Source organism: Colletes latitarsis, chromosome 10, assembly GCF_051014445.1.
Source record: "Colletes latitarsis isolate SP2378_abdomen chromosome 10, iyColLati1, whole genome shotgun sequence".
In the NCBI taxonomy this organism is placed as follows: domain Eukaryota; kingdom Metazoa; phylum Arthropoda; class Insecta; order Hymenoptera; family Colletidae; genus Colletes; species Colletes latitarsis.
Genome location: NC_135143.1, coordinates 30762336 through 30775827, shown reverse-complemented (window position 1 = coordinate 30775827; position 13492 = coordinate 30762336). Strand labels below are relative to the sequence as shown.

The window sequence follows — 13492 nt, the reverse complement described above, 5'->3', positions numbered from 1 at the left end:
ATTCTTCCGGATGTCTCGGTTCGCGACAAACCCGACGCGAAACTCAACTCTAAAAGAAGTTTATTGGTTTTACTGCCCAAAGAATCGCAAAGCGTCGTTCGAAAAAGCCAGAAAACTAAGCGATGCGAAGGCTCGATTTGCAAGGAAAATGTCGGTAAAAATACCGAGTATATCGTTGGTCAGAGGCCCCCCCAATTTGACCTCGTTTCGTCGAAAAATCCCAACGCGATGAAAGAAGAAAACGCAGATCGTAACGTTGCGTTTGTAAAAGCGATTCGTGAGAAACTCAAGCCTCGAGACTACAATGTCGGCGCAGTTCGTAAAACCTCGCAAAAAACCAGCATAATCGACGACGACAAATACGTTTGTTATTGTAGAATGAAAAATCCTCCAATCGTTAGAAAAGAGACGGTACGAGACAAGTCGCAATCGTTAGGTAGAAAATATAAACCAGAGAGAAAGGAGGATAACAAAAAAGTACTTTTACAACACCAGAAGCCAATCTACGCAAATCTTCCGCAACAACCCAAAATCGAAAGAGTACCAGTGTTCCCAAACACATTTGGATCGAACGGAGACAAACCCGATTCGATCGTTGGGCAACGAGCACCGACCATCCAAGGCCACGATTTTAACGAGGATCAGCAAACTATTGGGCAACGACTGTGCACACCAAACGTTGCTGAAATACTTTCCCAACCGAAACAATCCACGGAGAACAACGACCTTCGCGATTATTCCACGCAGGAAAAGCATCGAGAAGATCCCAGCGTTCCCGACTACAATTTGCAATCTGTGCATCTGGATCTTTCTCAACACACGACGCCCTGGATTTCTCCAAACGTCGACGATGGAATAGAGAAAAATGAAATGACCCCCGATGGTTCCAGAAACGACCCAGAAATTATAAATGCCGCGTCGCCTGTAAACTTCCCCGAAACAGGTCGAACGTTAGATTATTCTGAAATTAAGGAAGTCACGAGCGCGTATTTCACGTCGAAGGCTTACAGCGACGAAGCTGACGAGGCGAACGGATACGTTGATCACACCGGACCCTCTAGTTTCGATCAATTTTCTATAACCAGCGACGGAGCTACGAGCACTGCGGAGGATCGAGCTTACGCAGCCAGCGTGCAGAGTCGATCGAACACGCCTACGGAAGCTTCGACGAATCGCGAGGAAGTTGCTTCCAAGATGAACGATACCCCTGAGTTCGATGATGCTAGTCAAAATGATGGGGAGATTATATTAGGAAAAAATAACCCGTATTGGAACAAAGCGGAGTCTGCAAACGATCGTTTAAACGCGGACGTAGGTACAAATGTAGGAAACGAAAGTCATAATGGGTCTTCTTTCCCTCCAACCGAATCGAACGTGCAAGAGAGGATCGACGATACAGACACCACGTCGAGCAAAGAATTTTCCTTGAACAATTTCGAATCTAAGGAAGAAATCGACGATACGAACGAGAGAAACGAAGAAACAGGCCCGGTTAGTGACTCTTCGATGGAACAGACAACATATTCCGGCGACTCGGGGGACGATTACATGACGATCGACGTGAATTCGGTGAATGCGGCCAATGAAAATGTCGCAGCGACGATTCAGAGCGGAAACGAAAACGATTCGCCCGTAGAGTCGACGCTGAAACCGTTCAGCGCCGTCGACGCTGGGAGAATAAAGGATCCATTAGAGCAAACGTTGCCCTTCTGCGATAATACGCTCCTCCAGAAGTCGATTACAGCGGTAATTAATAACTTCGCGATGAACGACGACTCGTCTGAGACGGTGGGTTCGACGGGCGACGATTTGCTCGAAGAAATCGTAAGAATTCCGAACTTGAAAGGTATTCTCGCCGTTCCTATGATCGAACGAACGATCCTTGACAAAACAAAGAATCTTCTGGCGAAGCAAACCGGCATGGCTAGATCGAATTTCGACAACGACCAAGCCACGAGCATAATTAAGAACAATTTGCGGAGCATGATGGCCGCCGCGACTGTCTCCAATACAGAACTTCCGCCGATGACCGTCCAAGAGCGTCGATTGATGAACGGAAAATGGATTACGAATCTGGTCACATTGGAGCCCACGTCGAACGAGGAGCAACCAATGAGCAATTTGGACAAATTGAGAGCCACCGTTAGAAACCTTCTCCAGGATCCAGCTATCAGCTTAGATGCAGCCAAACAACCAGCTGTTCGGAACATGATCGTCCAAAGCGTTCGTAACACCTTTGAACCAACAGATTCCAACGATGTCTTGGACGAATCGGTACTTCAGAGTATCTTAGAGAACGAGCTGAGCCTGATGGAAATGGAAGACACGGAAATTACGACGGTGGAAAGCACGGGAGAGTCTGAGACGATCGATGAGTCGAATTTCGATATGGAAAAGCTTTTGCAAATTGCTAAGAACGAGGCAGGCATGGATTCGTCGACAAGTTCGATAGAAACGGTGACAACGATGTCCGTAAGTCCGAAGTTGCCGGAAGAAACTGCTGAAAATTTCGTAGGAGCGACGAAGATACTCGAGTCCACGGAATACTTGGAATTATCGTCTGTGGAGACCACTACTTATCCGGAGGAAAACGAAACGCTCGAAACAGAAGAAAAATATCAAGGATCGGAGTCAACGATATCAAACCTGGAAGGATCTCCGGAAGTATTAAATCCGTCGAACATTGTAGGTGTTACTTTAAACGATCGAAATGAATTTTCGACTTCAGAAATACAAAACTGCGATACAGAAGCTAACGATGCTACAAATGAAAGTACGGAAGGAACGATGGTGATGGAAATAAATTCCAGCGACAGTTCCCCTGAACACGATTATACGTATTTAGGAAAAATCTCTATGAAGAAGAATGATTACACGGACGAGGTGCAGAGTCTTCGAAACTCAGAGCTGTATTATGTCGGTGATGGCGTGAAACTACCCTTGGAGATAGCAAAATTGAACGACGGTTCGTACGCTTTGTCGATCTCCAGAAAAGTCTGTGAACACCTATTGAACAAGGAATGTCCTTGTTGCGTGCCCACGAAGGGTAACGTTGTTCGTACTATACGAAGAAATCCGGAAGCAATCGAATCGATCGGACGGAAGAGAATTTCTAAACGCGAATCGACGAAATCAATTTTGTCGAACGAACGAGGAGATCGTAATTCGGCTGACGACAGCTTACAAATTCTTTCGATGCCCGTGGAGACTTTTGCAAAAAGATACAATTTGTCTCTGAACTTGGAGAAAGTGCAAGCTCCGTGGAATTTCAACGCGAACGAAAAGATCGATGGATACGCGAACGGTCGAGAGAAAAATGTTCGAAACGAAGAAGATAACGCTGACACGGATCTCCTTCGTAATTTGTTATCTGTTCATGCGGTTTCGGAAAATGATAAGCTGGAAACACCTACGGCAGATATCGATACAATGAATCGTATATACCAACAGCAGAAACAAAGAAGGTTCGATAAATATCGATATCAGCGTAATATCGACGAGACCGTGAACAAACGAGTAGAAATAGTGACCAGCGTGTTGAACTGGTTAAGAAATATGATTTTAAGCACGACTTCCGATTCATAAACACCTTTTCATTAACTCGAATATTTAAAAACAAATCTTAGTTGTAACATTTATATTTTATACTTTAATATCTTTTTATATTTTATTATATTAATATTTTCTCTAGCTCCCTATAAAGTACAAGTTACATTTGTTTTGTATTATGTAAAATAAATAAACCTGGACATAGAAAAGCTAAATAAGTCTTTATTTACCTTACCCAATAAAACTATCGATCGTATCAACTATGATTATGTCAGCGCTCTATCACTGAATCGAGTAATTTTTTTCATTCGTATTCTTCTTTTTATGCTTCGTTATTCTTTATCGCACAAGTGGATCAGTGATTCATATAGTAATGACGTAATATCGATGATTGCTACAAATACTGTGTACTTTGCGATCCATATTAGCGAAAGAGAGTTTGGTTATGTTTGGCAGGTGTGAAGGCCGAATGCAGTTACTGTTTTTGACGTTCCTGTCAACGTAGCAAAAAATGGGTTTATTTGGAAAATCCCCGGGAAAAAATCCAAAAGAGATGGTTAGAATCGTAATAAACTCTAGCAAATGCTCGATGTTTATACAGAACTGTATTTCAGGTTCAAGAATGGACACACAAACTACGGAAAGAGGGTTTTCAACTGGATAGACAGGTTAGAGGTAAGAAGACACTTCTAAAATAATTCACGGAACGCATTATAAAGTCGATGATAATGCTTATATACAGCAATCCAGCGGGAAGAGGAGAAAATAAAACGTGCTTTAAAAGAAGCAGCAAAGAAAGGTGACAAGGATGTCTGTAAAATTCTTGCAAAAGAGATAATACGTGCGCGCAAAACTTGTAACAAAATTTACACCTCAAAAGCCCATATGAACTCTATATCCTTACAAATGAAAAATCAACTGGCAACGATAAGAGTCGCGGGTTCAGTCTCCAAATCTACAGAAGTAATGCAAGCAATGCAATCATTGGTCAGGGTACCCGAGGTAGCTGCCACAATGAGAGAATTATCGAAAGAAATGATGAAAGCTGGCATTATTGAAGAAATGTTAGATGAAACTATGGATTCTATTGAAGATTCTGAAGACGTAGAAGATGAAGCAGACGAAGAAGTAGATAAAGTAAGGTTTACTTATATTATAGAATTCAACAAATGTGCTAAAAAATTAATGAATGCATGTTGCAGATTTTATGGGAAGTCACTGCAGGCCAATTAGGCACAGCACCTGCAGTTGTTACAGAAACTCCTGGTTCGGTAGTAGCATCTACATCTATGGAAGAAGGTGAACAAGTAGACGATAAGGAACTTGAAGAAATGAAAATGAGATTACAAAGTCTCCGTGGTTAGCTACAATATGTAAATAATTCATCTGTAATATCGCCTTTTTAGTATTAAAAGCAGCTTGCACTTACTAAGTATACACATACACAAAATGCAAATACAGTAGAATATCTGCCTAGTATATTTTAATAATATTTCTGAAGAACGTTTAAATAATAATTTTACATTAAATAACCAAAAAAAGTTGAATATTATAACAGCAAAGAAATGTTAATTTTCTTTGTACAGCTTTTATATCCAGCTTTTATAATCTATGAGTGAATGATTTGCAGGATACTGCTACATCTTAACTATTAACAAAGTCACAAATACAGAGAAGCTGGCTTCTTGATTATATTACATTGAAACATATACTGCTTAATTTAATTACAATAGGCTTTCTATTGATAAAAGTTGCTCGATTCAGACGTTTGCAACTTCATTGTGTTAATACAAGTTTATACTAAATTACAGAAATTATTATAATGTATAAAAATTATGTACTCCAAATCTGAAAATTGTATTGAACATCCTCTTGGTATTTTGTGCAAATGCATGGAATACCAAGATGTAATTAATAAGTTTAAATCTTATAGCTTTGGTACACAGCATTATTTACTACCGAAAATGAATGTAGGTAAGCAAAAATAAAACTACATGTATTACATGATACGGTAAAATTCGATATTATTTTAACACGATTAATTTATGATAGAACCAATTGCTTCTGCAAAAGTTTCATGGATAAAGAATCGTTTAAAATTAGATGAAGATATTTCAAAACCAATACTTGGTTATCCTTGTGTGCAATCAAGTATTAATACTTGCAATGTAAATAAACTCTGGATACCTACATTGCCAGATGTAATACCATTAAAGTTAATAAAACTGTCTTGGAATTTATGGTAAATAATTATAATTATCGTAAAAATTTGACACATATTAATTAAATGAATATTGAACAATGTACATTGGAAAAAAATATACAATTTACAAAAGACACGTATTTAAACAAATTATTTTTATCTTATATTTCAGTATTTTTTTCACAAAAGTTCACTATACAATAAATCATTTTACACATTTTCTTTGCAAAATAATTATTATAGCCTACTTTATGCACATACGTACATATGCATTGTACATGCATAGATATGTTCACATAAATATACATAAAATTTCATGTATAATATCAGTTATAATTCTTAACTGATTTTCAAAACAAATTGCCAAATTGTCATGAATTTCTACAGCACTGCAATATTGCTTATATTAAAAAATGTATATCTCAACAGTTATGTAAAACAAATAACACAAAAATAATCAAAGAATTTACTACAGATATCATTTGTACTCTACAAAATTTTTTACTGTTTTAACCTATTATTATCATGCCTATCACCATTCTTTTATAAATATATAATAAAAATAATATATCTTACCTATTAGTGTTTAAAGAGTATGTACCTGGTCGCTTTTAATATACATTAGTTATCTATATGTGCATACATTTAAAATATTTATATTTAACTATATACCCTTATAAATACTATCATTTATTTATACCTCAGCAAATTTACAAATGATCAATTACCATATTTACTATTGAAAGTTTCATCTGTGATCTAGCTTTCCTAGGGAGTCTATGCATATGGGGTGCAAGTTTACGCAAAAAATATCGAACTTCGCTCGTGATAGGAAAAACTGTTCTTCGCATTGTTCCTGAAACCTTTTTACGTCGCACAAGTTTTTGTTGTTTTGGAGATAAACATTCTACTTCTTCAAAATCTTGATAAAATTGATCTTCCTTTATATCAACTACTTCTTCATCTAATGCTTCCAACGAATGTGGTAAAATAACTTCTTTGTGCACTTCTAATTCTTCGGGAGTCATTTTATGTTCTGTTTCTTCCGGTGAAATTGATAGAAATTCAATTAAATTTGAATCTGCATCTTTAGACTGTTTTATTACAGGCAGTGTAACCGATGTTTGACCATTTTTCATGCAAGCTTGTTGTCTCGTATCAATTTCATTAGAGGTAGTAGGAATATGGGTAATTCTTGTTCTAGTTTGCTTTTTGTTAACTTTCACCAGCTTTTGTTGTTCTTGCTCAGGAAGATTTATTTTAATTAATAAACCTGGAGGAATGCTGGATAAACTATGCACTGGGATAGGAACACCTAAGTTTGATATGTCACCAGTGAATGGTAAAATCACTTTCTTTATGTTACCTTGAATATTGTTTGTAATATTTGAGGTAATGTTATTTGCTATTGTTATAGGTTGAAATTGATCTGCAAATTGAATTTTCCAATTAGAACTAGGAGGAAGAGGCAGCTTTCTTATCACACGATTTTCAATATTATTAGGATCAGGCCTTGGAATGTTGATAAGTGTTGGCCTTTTAGATTTCCCACGTTTCTTTGCAAGAGGTGTAGGCTTATTATCTACCTTTGGTTTCTTACTAGATACTAAAGGTCTTGAAAAACCTTGTTTTTTAATTCCCTTAATTGTATTGGTGCAATCAGATTCCTCTATGATATCCTGTTCATCTTCAATTTGTTCTATAGAACGGATAGAGTTTAATTGCGATATATCTTTTATAGTTGGAACTGCATCACATGGCCCTACTTTATGAAAACTTTGACCTGTTTGAAAATGTTTTGAACAAAGTACTAATTTTCGTATTTGATTTGGGGACATTTTCAACAGATCCTCTCTGCCCAAAAATTGACACCATCTTAAACACCTACCAATCTCATAAGCAGGGAAAGGATGGAATTTATATCTTTCCATTTTATTCAAAGGATCTGATCTTGATCTACCACATGCAGCACATGCTTGACTTTCTAGAACAGCAGGTGGTAAAGGATCCAACTTTTTCTGTTTCTCTGCAGAACTATACAACTTTGGCTCAGATATAAATTCCATAATATACTGTTCAGATCCATCCAGCTGATCAGGATTACGGATATTGGGAACAGCATTGTCTACCAACCTGTTCCTATAACCAGGCACAAACTGGGAACGGTCAAAATGTTTTGAACAAATGTAACAGAACAAAATTTCTTTTCTTGTTAATCTATAATATGAATCTACACCAACAAAATCCAGCCATTTAAGGCATCGAAACTCCTCACCAGGAAAATGGTGAAAAGTTGCACCATCGTAATCCGAACTTGGTGGATCTCGACGAGAACGACCGCACAGTACACAGGCTATGTTATATAAACTTTGTTTAGGATCATATATCGAAGGTACTGCTGTACCGTTTAATCTGTCGAAATATTCGTTTAGAAAATCCTTTTGCTGGAAATGTTTTGAACAAACCATTCGCTGAAGCAATTGTTTTTTCGTAAGTTTGTATAAATCTTCACGGCAACAGAATTCCAGCCACCTTCTGCATCTAGTTTCATCATTAACGGGAAGTCCAAAAAACATATACTCCTCTTCCCTGTTGTTTGGATTCATACGCGAACGACCGCACACGACACACGGATGTGGCATTTTTCCGATTATTTAATATTTCTATGCTTTCGTCAAATGAACGATTTCATGTTGTCACGGTACAGCTTAACGAGGCTGATTAACTTCAAATCAGAAATTCCGTTTTAACTATATCAGTTGACAAAATCTCCAAACTTAAATTATCTTCTCATAATGTTTTTATACACGATATGATATCATAATGTCCGTGTAATAAAGTTCAAAGTTACAATACAACCATTATTTTTCAATCTTTCATGTATCATAAATATTAAACATATTTATGAAGTACACTGCCACTAAGGTAGGTCAAATGGTCAAGATTTACTCGAAATATTTTTTCTTTGAAAGTAAGCGTTGAAAAATCACTTTCTTCACGCTTTATTACACTTGTTGCACTTTCGTTCAATTTCGTAAGAGGTTATGTTGCTTCTTACAGCGTCTGTCACCTAACCTTTTGTAAAACAGGTCCCTAATCTAGTAGTTGTATTCATGTATGTATGTATGTCATCAACTAACCTGATGTATTAAGAAGTAGGAACATAAGAAGACTCCTACTTGTTCCTACTGTCAAAGTATCCCATTAACAATAGAAAAAATATACAAAATGGCAGAAAATTCTAATAATCCGTATGATATTAATGGACAGCACTTCAACCCTGATATGTATTTCCAAAAATTATTAAAAGTATGTTTACTATTTTATTCTAAATATATTTTGTATAAATTTTCCAATGAAGATAAATTAATTTTTCTTTTATAGGAATGTACATTGAAACAAATTATGGATCATGAAGCAGAAATTATAAAGAATACCCAAACTTTACATTCGGATATGCAAACTTTAGTATATGAAAATTATAATAAGTTTATATCTGCAACCGACACTATTAGAAAGGTAAATAATACAAGTAGCCTATACTGAATTTATATAATTACACTTCTTACTTTGTTCAATCAATACATCCTGTGTAATGTTTAGATGAAAACAGATTTCAAAAAAATGGAAGATAGTATGGACTTACTGGCAAAAAATATGGACAGCATTACCACGTTCTCTGAACAAATTTCATCTACGTTGCAAGGCACTAGACAGCAAATTGCCAAATTATCTTCGGTTCACGCTCTTTTAAAAAAGTTGCAGTTCCTCTTTAAGTTGCCTGGTAATCTAAAAGACAGAATGAACGAAGAAAATTATGCACAGGTCTATATTTTGTTTCAAATTGTTAATAATATACAATTTATTTCTGTTTGCAATTATAGATATATAAAAAATACTCTTAATTCTTTTAGGCAGTGCAAGATTATATTCATGCACAACGTGTATTAAATCAATATGGAAATATGCCTTCTTTTCAAGGAATACAAAAAGACTGTGAAGATATTTTAGAGGAACTTAAATCAAGGCTAAGAATGCAATTTCATAAAAGAGATTCGTTAACTAAATCTTTAGCAGAGAATGTGGATCTCTTATTGCAGTTAAAAGAACCAGCTGATTCTTTGTGCATTGAATTTTTAATGCATGCAGATACACGACTAACAGAACAATTAGATATTCTGAAAGACATGTGTGAAAATGATATTATAGAATTTGTAGATATGGCTAGTTCTGGATTCCTTAGCGATTCGTGTCTCATTGTTGCATCTTACAATGACCTGTTTGTAAACAGACCACCATCGTATGACAATGACTTTACAGATGATTTTGATACAAAAGCTACTGCGCGTTTAAATAATTTCGTCATGAAAAACATGAAAAAATACTTTGACTTAGTTGGTAAGAGAGTAGAAAACATAACAGACACAGCAGTTTTAGCAAGAGCATTAGATAAGTTTCATAGAAGGCTACAAGCTATAAACATGTTGTGTAAAGAAACAGATTTTGCAAGGTAGTGAAAACAAAACTTTTATATAAAACTTCATAAAAAAGATAAGGCATACATCAAAATATATGATCTTGCTTCTCAGAACCGGTACAGACATTATCATCAATGCAGGTAGAAAACAATGTCGTAATCATCTAGATAATTTAAAACAACACTTGAGCGAATCGCTCGTTAAAGTAAGGCAAATATTGGCAACGAAAGTGTCTCAAGAAGGAGATGGTAGCTTGGCAGAACTTCAAGCATTACTTATCATACCTACCATTGAAAAAGTTAAAGGTGTTTTACAAGATTTATTGGTTTGTTTTTTTATTCTTAAGATACGTCTTTATAATACTTTTGTTATTCAACATCGATCGATCGAAATAACAAACGATTTTAGGTCTTCCTACAACCGGATCTGTCGTTTAATGCAAAAGTACAATTCCTCCAAAACTTTTGTGTGGATGAAGTTAGAGAAGGGCTAGTAGTTGGATTTTTACTTCATTTAATGGCCACTGCAAGTGGATTTTGTACTGGATCTGATGTTCCAAAGTTCCCGCCTACTCTTTTACTTCTATTAAGTAAAATGTGCATTGAATATAAAGAGAACAATGTCAAATATTTGGTAGGTCGTGATGAATAATTTGAAAGTAAAGAAAGAAAGCGATTTTAATAAATTATGTTGCATATTTAAATTGCAGCTTGCAACAACCGACGATTTATTCAATATTGAACGGTATACGTCGTCTGGAAATGCGATTACAACGGACTCGGAGATATGTGAAAATTTCCAGGCAGCGGCACAGAATTTATTAAATCATTACGTTCGTATTCAGGGCTTAGCAGTGTCACAAATGTTAAGAAAATCTGTCGAGACAAGAGATTGGCTACACACAATCGAACCAAGAACAGTTAGAGCCGTAATGAAGAGAGTCGTGGAAGATGTGACAGTAATTGATACTCAAGTTGCCGCTTTGTACGACGATTCTGACGGTCAAATTGATAGAAGTAGCGATAGTAGTAGAAAAACTCACAGGTACAAAGTTCGACAAATAATAAATAACGTTCAATCTGTATAAAGTATCGTGTCTCTTTTCCAGTGTGAGCGTATCAAGGCATCACTACAAATCTAGTTGGTCGTCGTACACGCCCAGTCACATAGATTCCTCTTTGGTGACGAATATTCATAAATTATTCTCAGAACGAATCGAAATATTTTCATCGGTGCAATTTAATAAAGTCTCCATTCTCACCGGGATTGTCAAAATAAGTTTAAAGGTAAAATATTTTTATCGGACAGCGTATCGTAATAGAGACAGGTGCTGTCGAGCAGTTACAATGATAAAATAGCACAGCCATTATCCACTTTGCATCGCGAGGATAACGTGTTCTCTCATGTTGCGTATGCTGCATACTACGCAACACGCTTCGTGCACTCAATGTTACCAAGAATCAACGTTTCATCCGAAATGTACGATAACGATTCCCTTTGTATCTATAGACTTTCCTGGAATGCGTGAGACTACGAACATTCAGTAAATACGGGTTGCAGCAAATTCAAGTCGACACTCATTATTTGCAGCTATATTTGTGGAGATTCGTCTCGGACGAAAAGTAAGTTCACAGTATCATTGTTTTACACAAACAGAACTTGGTACGAAATTTAATGCTATTATCAATTCTGTTTCAAGCGATGTCCACTTCATGTTGGACGAAATACTTGGAAGTGCTGTTCATAGGTGTTTGGAACCAGTTTTAATGGAACCAAGCGTCGTCGATATTATATGCGAAAGAGGATGAGCATAGAAGTTGACTTTGATTATTATGCATAATATTGTTGTTTCTGATCGCGTACTTTACAGTTTTGTCTAGTATTATTTGTAAAAGTAACACTATTAGCTATTTACAGACAATAATACTGTGCATATTCTTGTATATTTCGTATGTAAATATTTTACCATCGATACTGTACATTCAATGAATATACTTCATGGTAAGCGGTAGGAAAAAATGATCTTTCTCCGGAGTAATTATTTCTCCTCCATCCATTTATTCGTTTAGCAGGAACGCCTACGCAGATCGAATACTACAGGGTTTAAACGTAGTGTCAAAGCACTACAACTCAAATAACACGACGTACGATGTACTTTTCTGTCTTCCCTTCTCCATTGATTCCGATAGCCCTGTCTTTTCTCTCCTTTTCTTTGCCCTCCCCACCTATCCGGGATAAAATAAACTCATCAAAGTCTAAAGCATGCTATAAGAAGCAGGGTCAAGTGATTCTAATAAGTCTTAATTCTCTATTACATTCTGCATTTTTAAACTTTATTATCGTGTAGATTTTTTCACCGCCACACGGATCGTGTGCCATTTTTGCGAATGGTAAAATAGAAGAGATAAAAAATGGAAGAAAATGTAACGATTGAAATACGCGCGAACGATCCAGAGTTAACCAGTATAAAATAAAAAGCGAAGCGTTATTGAAACGTAGTTCCGTCGACGATTCCCGTGTACGCAACGCACAAATGTGCAAAGAATAAATGGGACAAGAGTTTATAGCGTATATGGGGTTCTGCTGTACCCCCTTGGCAGTGGCTCGAGTTAATTCGAACTTCCTCTCGTTGGATGAGATTCATTCTCCGAGTATCCGGCGTAGGCCTACGCACAGCATTCTACCCAATTTAATAAACTCTTCTAAATTACTCGGGCCGGGGCTGGGCTGTTCCCTCGCTCAATCATGAATTTCCCTGGAAATCCACGGAAAATTTACTAAATTTTCACTCAGACCTGCTTTGAATTGGATCTCATCTTGGTCGTCGACGTTACGCTTAAAAATTTTCAATTACATTCCGTCGGTTGCTAAACGGTTTTGCTTCGCAAAGAGCAATCGAAACCAGGTCGTTCGCGCGACCGTTTAATTCGTAAACATTAAAGCGACGCGACTTACGATCATCTATTTAGGTACTTTTCTAAGGCGACGCGAATGCACGCGTATGTATATTCTCGCGTGTCCGAGAGAAACGATATCATTGCTAGAGGCATATGTGGCACACGTGATCTTAGAAAACACCTGTGCACGTGTGACTTCTGCACGCTACGAAGAGCTGTGTTTCCAATGGTACGTTCATTTCGACTTAAACCGTTGCCATACGTAACGTTTCTATTAACGATCCTCGAAATTAATCGTGACGCTTTCGCACCAGCTATATATATTTTCGTAAAATCGATCTATAAATAAAATGCTAATATCAACG

At 36.7% G+C, this 13492-nt stretch overlaps 4 protein-coding genes across 4 annotated transcripts; 3 read left to right on the top strand and 1 right to left on the bottom strand.

The window, feature by feature from the left end:
* The first annotated feature begins 209 nt into the window (after positions 1-209).
* On the top strand, positions 210-3739 carry LOC143347147 (uncharacterized). Its single transcript, XM_076776076.1, has one exon. The coding sequence runs from the start codon at positions 229-231 to the stop codon at positions 3583-3585; it is 3357 nt and encodes a 1118-aa protein (XP_076632191.1). The 5' UTR covers positions 210-228; the 3' UTR covers positions 3586-3739.
* Positions 3740-3856: 117 nt separating this feature from the next.
* On the top strand, positions 3857-5389 carry Vps24 (vacuolar protein sorting 24). Its single transcript, XM_076774327.1, has 4 exons — positions 3857-4105; positions 4164-4224; positions 4292-4686; positions 4752-5389. Exons 1-4 carry the CDS (start codon positions 4061-4063, stop codon positions 4911-4913), a joined length of 663 nt encoding a protein of 220 aa, XP_076630442.1. The 5' UTR covers positions 3857-4060; the 3' UTR covers positions 4914-5389.
* Positions 5390-5893: 504 nt separating this feature from the next.
* LOC143346323 (uncharacterized) lies at positions 5894-8950 on the bottom strand. Its single transcript, XM_076774315.1, has one exon. The coding sequence runs from the start codon at positions 8392-8394 to the stop codon at positions 6463-6465; it is 1932 nt and encodes a 643-aa protein (XP_076630430.1). The 5' UTR covers positions 8395-8950; the 3' UTR covers positions 5894-6462.
* On the top strand, positions 8612-12234 carry Vps51 (vacuolar protein sorting 51). The gene is made up of 11 exons (XM_076774314.1): positions 8612-8677; positions 8842-9061; positions 9137-9271; positions 9356-9577; positions 9667-10262; positions 10342-10555; positions 10639-10863; positions 10940-11274; positions 11339-11516; positions 11740-11852; positions 11930-12234. Exons 2-11 carry the CDS (start codon positions 8981-8983, stop codon positions 12036-12038), a joined length of 2208 nt encoding a protein of 735 aa, XP_076630429.1. The 5' UTR covers positions 8612-8677; positions 8842-8980; the 3' UTR covers positions 12039-12234.
* The last annotated feature ends 1258 nt before the right edge of the window (positions 12235-13492 follow it).